We start from the raw sequence: 11639 nt of genomic DNA, 5'->3' as shown, positions 1-11639 counted from the left end.
AAAAAATCTTAAAAAAAAAAAAAAAAAGGAGAGAGAACTATAATAAACCCATTACATGCTAACATTCTAACAAAAAATAATACTTAAAAAAAAAACAAAAAGTAAGTGAGAATGGCATTATTTTATATTTTTTGGAAATCTCTTTTATGTCTGGTTTAATAGCAAGCAGCTGGATTCTCATACCTACTTTCATATTCAATCTTTTGAGATATCACAGAAAACACCACTGTATACTAATGAGAGAACGAAAGTGAAAAAGGTAAATAATGTTCTATTATTATTATGAAAATAGTTTCAACTTTGCAGGCTCTCTGAAAGAGGTAGGAGAGCCTCAGAGGTCCCCAGATCATACCTCGAGAACCACTGCTGTAACATCATGCTTTTGATGGCACAGAGGACGACACTGTGTGGAAAACCAGGAACACCAACAACTCCAAATCAAAAAGTGATCCGAGGAGTTGGGTTTTAAGTTCTAATTCTAAATCAATTATACCTTAACCAATTTACTTTACTTAAACTTCTTTTTTATGTATACATAAGAGCGTTATATGATTAAACAATCCATGCTTGAATTAAGTCTAAAAGAATTCATTCATTAAGGTATAAAATAAAAATTCTACGTGATAAGAAAACCATTTACCATAGTTTACTTCTTTCTTTTTGGTACATAAAATAATGGTATATCTTATAATTGATGGTGCCAGAGATTCAATTAAATATAGTAAATATTGTAAGGTCAAATTTGTGTCATGTTTCCCTTATGGGGAGGAATCTGGATGTTACTGGAATTTTTAACTGTAAGTAACAATGGGACTGAAAACAACAATTACAATGCAACTAAATTATCTGAAGAAAATACTTTAAATGGGAAATATTTAATTTAGCATTATATATTTTCAGAATGATATTCCTACTAAATGGAATAGTGAAATATCTTTGACTTATTCTTACAGTGAAATGTTCTATTTTATAGGTAAATAATATTTTGACTTGAAAAGCTGACATTACTCTTCAATCTTCAAATTTGGATTTATTTGTAGGCTTAAAATAGTATATCATAAACTTAAAATGAAGTGCAGGTATAGTTTAGGTTTTTCTATAATCATTTGTAGCATTTGAAAGTGCTCTATGAATACAAAAAACCCAAAAATATTCAGAATAACTATTTACTAAATATAGGTATTTATCATTCTAACTCACTTACCTGGACTGTTTTTGTGGAATGATCTGCATGATTTAAAGTGGTTCTATCAGTATCTGGATCAGACTCTGTCTGCCTCAGGGAAGTACGTTTTTTCTTTGTAAGGTCTGCATCTCTATTGTATGAGTACCCAAGTTTGGAAGTGGGAGATAAACTTGGTTTTTTGATAGGTGATTCAGGATCTGATCTGCATTCTAAGGGTCTGTAATTCTCTAATTTTTCTTTCTCCAAGTTATTACTGATGTCTAGAGTTTGAAGCTTTCGTTCCTCTGTCTCCTCACAAATAAAGGGTGGAGACACATCCTTCTTCTTATCACTAACATATAAGTCACTTAATTCTAAGGTCTCAGCTTTCAGTAGTCTCTTCTTGCCTAACAAAACTTGTGTGTGGGTCGAATCTGTACTGTAACATATTCCAGGGTCATCGGATCCTGAAGTCCTTCCAGAGCTCTGCTGGGACTTTTGGGGTTCTGTGTCACTTTTAGTCCTGCGACAGTAAGGGGAGGCTGTGCTTGGACTAAGATGATCATCAGGAGTCTGATGTTCACTTTCTGACTCTCCAACCCCACTATCATTTACAAATACAGAGTCATCTTGAGACAAGAAGTCTACCGTTCCGCCGGTCGGCTGCTGCAGTTCAGGCTCCCGTTTCAGATCACTAAGCTCTGCATAGAATTTTTCCTGATCAACAGAACTGTTTGTATCTGTTTCATAGTTTCCAACTTTATATGTGCTTTTACTGCTGTTCTCCTCTATCTGGACAACATTCAGTTCTTGGCCACTGAAATGTGCCCTGATTTGATAGAGATAAGTCATAACAGTCAGTTTGTCAGGAATTGCTAATAAAACCATATCAGAAGGTTCCAACAACCGGGAAATTCCTATGCTGGCAAATCCATCATATGCCTTCAAAGAAAGGAAAAACAAAGATATATTGAATAGTTCAAACAATCCATACATTTTAAAAACAGCAAAAGAATAGATATTAACTAGACATATTGTGGTGAACATTTCACAGTCTATTGAATCATTATGTTGTATACCTATAATAATATAATGTTATGTGTCAATTATACTTCAATAAAAAAGTTATAAAAATAAAGTCTAGTTGCCATTAAAAAAAAAAGCAGATTTTAATGGATTTTATTGTTGTTGTTGGAGGGCATACTACGTTACTGACATTATTGCCACAAGAACAGAACAAAATTCCATGTCAGAAATTTGTAAAAGTGGGGTAGGCACAAGAAAAAAAAGTTTCTTAATTAATAACAATTGAAATACTCTTTTCCAATAAAGAAAATTAGCAAAAATTAGAATTAAAACAATCTTAGAATCAATTTTTATAAGGAACTAAAGTATAAAGAAATAATAATCTGGAGTTTTATCATTCCTATCAACCTCTCTTTACCATGTTCATATAATTGCAGTGATTTGTGAAGAAAAAGTATAGTTACATATCCCAAAGACCTAATCCTAGATTACCTGGTATAAAATACAAGTGCTATTTAAGCCTAGAAATGTAGAAACATTTTTTAAATGACCAATTAAGACCGATTTCCAAAATGAGAAGAATGATTGCATTTTCACTTCATCCATTTTGGAAAGAATGAAATGTTTTGAGTAGTACAACTTAGTTGAGGATGTGAGGCTGCATTGTATTATTTTTGTTAGCCTTTAAATGACTGTGGCACATCAGGTTTTTCTAGTTTTGAAGAATCAAAGCTGTTTCTCAATTTACAATTAATTATTACTATCCTGAACTAACCCTTGAAAACAGCACTGTGTTGCTAGGAAGCATTAAAAATATGGTTAAAGGTTCAGATGTACCCTCAGAAAAAGTACGGACCCTCCAGTTGTATTCTCACTTTGGAATATAAAATGTCTGTCTTTGTAACAACCTAGATGTAGGATCATAACTTAAAGTTTTTCTTAAAAGGAAGGTTAGGAAATTATGTAATGATTTAGAAGGAATTACTCTTTGCACTTACATGTTAAAGTGCATTTCTACCTTTGAATTTAATCCTTGTCTCATATTCTTCCTGTAGTTTAATAAATGTGGAATAAGTAAGAAAGAAAATGAAAAATAAATTGCAATATTAAAACCTCTTCAATTTTCACAGCACTATGTTTCATAATATAGGTACCTCAAAATATTTACTCAAGAGAATGGCTCAGTTGGTGTGCATGTTTAGGCCTGTTTGTTATTTTACATGTTTTAGGAAAATTAAAGTCATTTTCCTCCTCATGTGTCTTGACAACTTGATTGACAGACATCAATTGCAGACCATCATGAAAAGCACCACAGGCAGTATTCTAAACATTTCCCAATTATCTAAAACACTGACATACTGGTTAAGATCATATGTCACAGGTAAATACCTTTTTTATTCAGCACTTTTTACAGACCTGGGAAAATGATTAGCTTCCTTGTGGGGAATCTCCTGCTGGTGTTTTCTTCATGTAGCAATTTATTTTATGCACACTAACTGCACTAAAAAAACATTTAAAAACAAACTGGGTTTCTTGTAAGCTAGGTCAAGACTTTATAAAGGAATTTTCCCATAGGTTGACCTCTTCTGTGGTCAATCACCTGTCTTTTTAGCTGTTTGCGTGTGGAGAAAAAGAAGAGGTCTTTAAAAGAAAATAGTCTTATTCATTCCTAGATGTTATTTAATTGGTAAGGAGGAGTCATTGCCAGTCATGTTATGCATCTGCATGGAACTTAAGACACAGGCATTGTTTCTTGTGCTGCTTTAAGTCCAATCAAGGGCAGATGGGGTTATCGGAAGAACTGTGTGAAGCCGGAAATAAATCTGCAGGTAGCAACTGATACTCAATGTAGATATCAGGTAGGAAGTTGCAAAGTGATGAAAAGGAAAGACTGTATAACAATTATTTATTCAACTGTGCAATGAATAGGATCATTTAAATTAAAATCCTTTCAAAAAGTGATGATTATCTGCCCTGGAAGATCTAATTGAGAGAAAAATTTAATAGGATATTCTTCTCTATATAGTAATATATAAACCCAAGGTATGCTTATCATTATTAAGTTCCTGAAAAAATAATGTGAAGAAGTGTGACCTAAGCCTTAAGGCAAATGTCCATACTCTTAAAAATACATAGCTGGGTAAAATCGACAATGTCTCCTTTTCAAAATTTCAAACAGTAATTTAAAAAGCTTCAATTCATGAAAATAATAATGATTTATTTTGTAATGCTTTTATCTGCATTTAAATTATCTTAGTATTTTATTCAAATACAAGAAAAAATGCAGGCATAGAACTATCATATCTAAAGATATAATTTAATTGATGAAAAACAGGCTTTTCGCTTTGACAGACACAAGCTCTCCAAAATTATACAAGAAATAATTCATGAGAAGGACTTACTCCATAGCATGCCCACCACAGATGTGATTTCTATAAAGAAAAATATACTGATATTTTAAGATTACCTTTTTGGTGGCATATTTCAATAAAAAAACTGACAGTTTTAAAATGTATTTCTCTAGGCCAGCATCATGCATTTGAAAAGAAAAAGAGTTTTTTAATGACAATACAAATTTTGGGGGTTAGAGAGCAATAAAAGTAAAAAAATTGTTGACTTAAATTTTCATCTGCTAACTGAACTTCTATCAAGATTCCCTTTACAGATTTTTTAACACTGGTGGTATTAATTATCTAATTTAAAGTAGAATGAAAACTTTTCATCTAGACCAGAGGTTGGTAATCACCTTGCTCCACAAATCCTTTTGGTAATGAACCCTTCTCAGAACAATGCTTTATGTTTATAAAATACATAGGATTACAGAAGAAACCAATTATATGAAAAATAAAACTATGAAAATATTAGTAAAACTGAATTTGAGAAACAGCAACACTATGTGCTTTTTATGAATGTATTAACAACTGTAATTTTGAAGAAGTGATGAGCTTAAAAGATATTTGAAGATATGACAACTGCAATGTGATATCAAAATATCTAAGATTCTCAAGGTGATAAATTCTCAGGAATGGCTAATGTTAAAGTGGTGTGTTGCCTAAATTCATAACTGAAGGAAATACTAAATTTCACTTAAAGAATTAAAATAAAACACATTTTTCCCCAGTCATGTTCAAGAACCACCTGAATTCTATCCATACCTCCCAGATTAAGAACTCCTATTCAAAGACAACAACATATTGCATTAACTCTTCAGTTGAAGAATTCAATGCAACACAAAACACATCGAGTACCTACTATATGTTGAGTTAGTGCTTCCCTCCTTTCTCATGTCACAGTGCACATACATGACCATAACACTGTACGTGCACTGGGGTAAACAGTTAAGTTAGCCTGTGGCCACAGTCAACTGGCCCAAGGGATTCCGGCAACTCAGCCCCACACAGCTACCCTGAATGCTGAAAGGATCAATATCCCCAACTGCGAAGCTCTGACCTCAGTATGCTAATTATGTGGAAAAACTGTATAGTTTCCCAGAAAATGAAAAAAAAAAAAAAAGAACCCCAATGTTCGTATCTTTTTGCTTCTAGGAACATATGCATGCTTTCTTGTATAGCCATTAGGCTCCTGCCCTCATCCCTTCCCAACAGATTTTTGTAAATTTATAATCATTTATGGTATAACAGCTTTGGGTGCACTTTTTAAAAGCTAAATCTTGACTAAAAGCAATAGGTTTTTAATAAATATTTAACAGTTAATGAAGTCCATACACATATTAAAATCTGGTGCCAGTCTGGCACTTGTGATCTTTAAAAGGCTATGACAACTTAAGAGTAAACCATGCATCCTATTTGAACTGTAGGAAACAGACTACCTTCTGTGAGCTGCCAGTTATGACCTCACAAAACAACCTCAGTTTCTCCAAATTAATAAAAGCCACAGAGGAGCCAAATTCGAAACTATGTATTTTTTTCCTTGGCAATTCTTACCTTTTTGTTGTTCTCTTTAATATCTTGAGGATTCAGAGACTTGTAGTCACTGAGGGAGAAAATGGCACAGTAGGTACATACAGTATTTGATAAAAACAGCTGTTTTTAAAACAAACTGAATTTAAAAATTTGACATTCTATAATACTAAAGAGTAACTAGCAATTTCACAGCAATTCAATCAACAAAACTAATAGTGTGGAAAATTAAGGAAGTAAATAAATGAAAATAGTGATTCCATGTTTCATTGCCTGAAGCTTTCCATCTAAAAGAGAAGTTAAGGCAGGGCACCAGAGACCAGTCTTGACAACCAAATTTACCATGAGGTAATCCCTTGTTGTCAATGTATAAAGAGCTACCGGCTTATTTGTCTCATCTCATTTTAACAGCCATACAATTTTCATAATAATTTGAAGTCAGCTCTTTGTATGAGATTAAGAAGAAAAAAAAAATTTTTTTTAAAGGGAAAAGACTGGTTTTAGGCATACAGAAGGGAGAACTTTTCTTTCTGACACACGTTTCCTTTCTCAAAAAGGAAAGGTATAGGTAATAAAGAAACAAAGTCAACTATTTCAGGACACATGTTAAGAAATTATTTATGTTTTTTTAAAAACTGTCTATTATTTACAAAATATTTATAGGGAATGCAAAATGTTTCTACTTACATTAAATCAGGTCTAAAGTGGTGCAATATTGCGCAAAAAGATAAACCATTTCTCCATGATGTAGTAAAATTGGTGATTTTCACTCCCCGATAGTTTTTTGTAACTTCTTTGCACCATACAAGCAATGACTGACTAGCATTTGGCTTTCGCCCCAAAACAGGACTTGGTATGGGACTCGGCTAGAAAAAAGTTAAAGAGAAAAACATTAAAATAATTTAATGGAAGATGAAAATTAACATTAATTGACCTAACTAGATCATTTAAATCCTTTGATGTCAGTTTAGGTCCTTCAAAACTGTCAATTCAAGACAACTGTAACCTCCAAGAAGGAGACATGAATCTTAACTTATTATCTTCAGTTTTAGCCTATGGCATTTGCCTGACAAGGATGTAGATATGCAAGATTTTAAACTTATACATAAGAACAAGCCAAGAGCTATACTGATGGAAACATTATATTAAAGTATTTAAATATTTAAGTCTGAATATCTGTGTAACTCTTACACCCTAAGAAATTTTCCCCAAATATAATCATGTACAAATATAGTTCCTTTTTGACTAGATTAAAAATAATGTATTTTGAAGTCTAACTGTAGCACAAATTGTTAGCAGTGGAAAGATCAAAATCCTAGTTTTTTTAAAACGCAGTGATCATGCATTTTAGATAGCATAATGATAATCATACTCAGACTTTCTTATATAAATTTAAAGATGGCAAAACAGATCTAGAGTTATTAGCACCAGTCAGGTATCGGTAGCAACAGCACACGAGAGTATGTAATTTGCTCAAAGTATCTTTTAATTATCACTGAGAGCTACTTTTGTAGGTCAGTTGGGAAGGGTGTGTGTTAAATCTTAAGCATATTCTTTGTTTTTCCCCTGTTCATATACTTAAAACAATGATGACAAAAACCCAAAAAGCTACATAGGACTTTTATCTTAAACTTTTATTATTTTTAAAAACATGTCACTTTCTTTTACTGAGTAACAATCACATTTTGTGATGGTAACTTTAGATGCTGGTACAACTGAAAGCCATAAAGAAAACTACTAAATGCTTCTGGATTTTAAATTTTGTTATCAGTTAAAAGTGCTGACTATAAACATAATAGAGGCCTTCTAAAATAAGGTGAAAGGGGAATAATTATTTACCCCTAATAACACTTAAGTTTAACAAGCAAACCATTCTTGCCACACAGCTTCCTTAAGAAAGATCAATGATGCCCCCACTTGACAAAAACATGTTAGTGCCAAACAATTAAAATCATCAACTCCACATAACTATGATTATGCATTCACTGCTCCTGTGAAAAACCTACTAAGAAACAAGAATGTAATTTCTTATTTTTTGTTATATTTTTAACTGTCAGATTAACAAACTGTTACATAAACAAACATGAATCCTGAAAAGTGCTGTTCTTTAAGTAATCACATATACAAAGTAAATGCTGAAAAATTCACAGGCCATAAAATTCAATAAATTTGGATCAATTCTACCTAATATGAAGAAGTAGGTAAAAATGGAGTTCCCAATGTAATAAGCTATTTACTTCAGAATAAATAATAGATCTTTTAACCACAACAATTTGACACGTATAAAAATGAACTATTAAGTATCTTTTCATCTGATAGTGACTTTCCACTGTGATTTTCAAATTGTTCTAGTCACTTAACCTGGAAGTGGAGTGGAGAATGGTCTGTAGATGAGGTAGAGGATCAATGAATTAAGGACAAACACATTTTTTTTCCTTAGTGTCTTTAATAAAGTGTTTTTCTTTATCAAATTATATTATTAAGGCATTGATTCATTCCAAGTATGAATAATAAGTACACAGGCCAGATAATCTGCAACTGTCATTACACTGATTCATTCCAAGTATCAGTAGCACATAGACAGGTAATGTACAAAAGTCGTTATCACCATCTAGAATGGCTTTCTGTACTTAAGAAGTAGAGAGAATATACCATGTCATTATGATTATGAAATACCCTTGTTTCTAAGAAGGCTTAATATGAAAAGTCTAGAAGAACTAAACTAAACTTTGGATTTACCCTAATATAAAACCCTTGAATTAAGATCTTACAGGGATGCTTACTGCACTACCAAAGCAAAGGAAGTCATTTGTAATTGAAGAAACTTGATAAAAATATACTGGTTGCAGAGAAAGAAGACCGAAGTAGAACCATTGTACAAAAAATCATCCACTTCAGAACGGCTGATCACTCATCTAATATTTTGCAGAGGGTCATAAAGAAATAAGCAGTTAAATAATTTCAGAGCCTTCAGGATACTAATGAATGTAATTGCTTGTTTCTTGCTATAGGCTGGCTCCTTCTCAATGAGTCTGTTTCTTCATCTATAAAATGGGGATTGTAATAGTACCTATCTCATGGTGTCACTGTAGTAACAGGACTGCCTCCCCGTCCTCCCACCAATTATTGCTCATTATCACTCTCTTCCTTGATCACACTGAACTGTAGTAACCTCTTTGCTGTTCTTTAGATACCCAAGACATTGTCCCACCTTAGCGCCTTGATAAAATTGTTCCATCTGCCTGCTCTCCTGTCAGGTATCTGCATGGTTAACTCCAATGCAACCATCTTCATTATGCCTATTCTAACTACTCTATTTAATAATGCAACTCATCTCTATCATTCAACCCCAACTCCACACTCCTGACTACCTTACTTTGCTCTATTTTTTCCATAGTACTTACCATCTTCTTATGGTCCATACATTTTTTTATTATTACCAAAATATGCTTATTAGTCACGCTTACTGCTTATTACTTTGTTCATTCTTACCAAATTAAAGGGCTATAAAGATATAGATCTTAGTTTATTAACTTATCCCAAGCATCCAGAACAGATCCTGGCACATAGCAGGCACTCAGTTAATAATGTTAAATAAATACCTGCCACAATGTACGGCACATAGAAACAGCTCAGTAAATGTTAATTGCAATTATTATTACTACAACCAACACATTACCAGCATTTGAATTCCTACTTTTGAGGGTCTTTTGGAAGCTTCAAAGGCCATGAATTTCTTCAAGATTAGTGAAAACTACTTTTGCAAACAAAGATTTAACTAGCAGATAGTCTTGACACTTTACATGCAAAACGGGGCATTTGGAATTCTTGGCAATGTTTTCTATTTCTATGGGTTTGGTGAAAAAAGAAGCTCTGAATGACTGTAATTTAGTGCTTTCCAAAGAAAGGAAGACACCAAAATCTGATCATTAATGGCAGAACCAAACTTTCAGATGTTGGAACAACTCTTTAAAAGTTCTTTCTTTTATTTTTGCAGTGACCGGATATACGTGAAGACGTATATTTATTTACCATACTGGGAAAGTAAAGCACAAATATTACAATTATCTTTTTTATGCACCAAGAGAGGAAATTTCTAAGAGCCACTCTAATTATAATTATGGTCAGATTAATCAGAATCTGGTTGATTGTGATTAACCGATCTGCTTAACAAGGTAATTCTTCCAGTTCTCTCTCCATCGAGCTACTATATGGATGAAATTGTACCAATCTCAGTTTAACCAAGAACTACAATTCAATGTCAACCATCATGATTGTAGAGACAGTTTGAAGTGCTGACAGGAGAGAGAAAATAGGACTTGAAACCAGCGTTTCACTTAACAGTTCTATCATCTAGTATATATAATTTTAATGTATTGTTTCTGTTTACATAGCATTTTACATACTAAAGGTAGTAAGGCCACCTAGTTATTCTTGCTATCAATGGCAATAGGATTGCTTTCACACAACCTAGTCAAATAACTAGTTACAAAATTTCCCAAATTTTAATAGCTATAAGAAATCTCAATTCCATTTTTTCTGCTCTACCCCTCTCACTATGCTTTCTCTTTGCTCTTTCCCCTTCTTTCACTGATATAAGCACATATATATATTCCTCTAGGTACTGCTCTAAATAGTTTTCTCTTTCCACACTTTGAGCTGATTCACTCCCAGGATTTCAACTATCACTTCCATGCAGATGATTCCCAAATATACATTTATAGTTCAAACTATCTCAAGTTGACATTTCCAGCTGGCCATCCTTCCTGCCATATAAAATTCAAACTCAATATGTTCAAAACCATAATTATAATCTTTCCTTACAACCTGCTTCATTTTCACTACGTTTACAAATGATACTATTGTCCCAATTGTCTAGACTTTAAATGTCAGAATCAGCTTTGACCTCCTCCTTCCACTATCATCCCTGATTAGTTAATCCATGGGAAATTTTGATCCTATTGTTGTAATTTATCTTCTTTTGCCTAGCTATTGCAATATCTTCCTAATAGGTCTTCCTTCTTCCAAATTCTCCCTTATCTGATTCATTGCCATAGCAACAACATTCTTAAAGCACAGGTCAAGCCTCTCATGACTCTTAAACAAATAAAATGATGTCCAAATACTTTTAAGCAAAGAATCCCAAATCTTTTTCAATGTATCTACTCTCTAGGATGATTCACCATTCTCTAGAATCACTATGCTTTCCTCCCTAGCCTCAGCATCCCCACTTCCTGTCTTTGATCATACAGATTGTCACCTCACTTTGGAGTATCCTCTGTCCCAAGTACAATTGCTACAATTCCACTCTACCTTCAAGATTATGTACAACTGCCATCTTGCACACGAAATCTCTTTCCAATTCCAATTAGTAGGAATTTTCGATATTTCTTTGACTCTCCTATAGAATTTTTACTACAATGTGTTATTTCTTCCAGCCAAAAAAAGACTTATTAATTTTTTTAAAGGTTTTATTTATTTATTCAACAGAGATAGAGACAGCCAGTGAAAGAGGGAACACAAGCAGG

General features: G+C 33.0%; 1 protein-coding gene across 1 annotated transcript in view; it reads right to left on the bottom strand.

Annotated features, from left to right (window-relative positions):
• The window catches only part of EHBP1 (EH domain binding protein 1), a 244034-nt gene that overhangs the window by 77800 nt on the left and 154595 nt on the right, over positions 1-11639 (bottom strand). The window contains exons 9-11 of the mRNA XM_034657273.1: positions 6799-6977; positions 6136-6184; positions 1205-2107 (exon numbers count right to left, since the gene is read on the bottom strand). Of these exons, the coding sequence (XP_034513164.1) occupies positions 1205-2107; positions 6136-6184; positions 6799-6977 (1131 nt within the window). The remainder of the gene's footprint in view (positions 1-1204; positions 2108-6135; positions 6185-6798; positions 6978-11639) is intronic.

Source organism: Ailuropoda melanoleuca, chromosome 4, assembly GCF_002007445.2.
Source record: "Ailuropoda melanoleuca isolate Jingjing chromosome 4, ASM200744v2, whole genome shotgun sequence".
NCBI lineage: Eukaryota > Metazoa > Chordata > Mammalia > Carnivora > Ursidae > Ailuropoda > Ailuropoda melanoleuca.
This window is presented reverse-complemented; position numbering and strand designations above follow the sequence as displayed.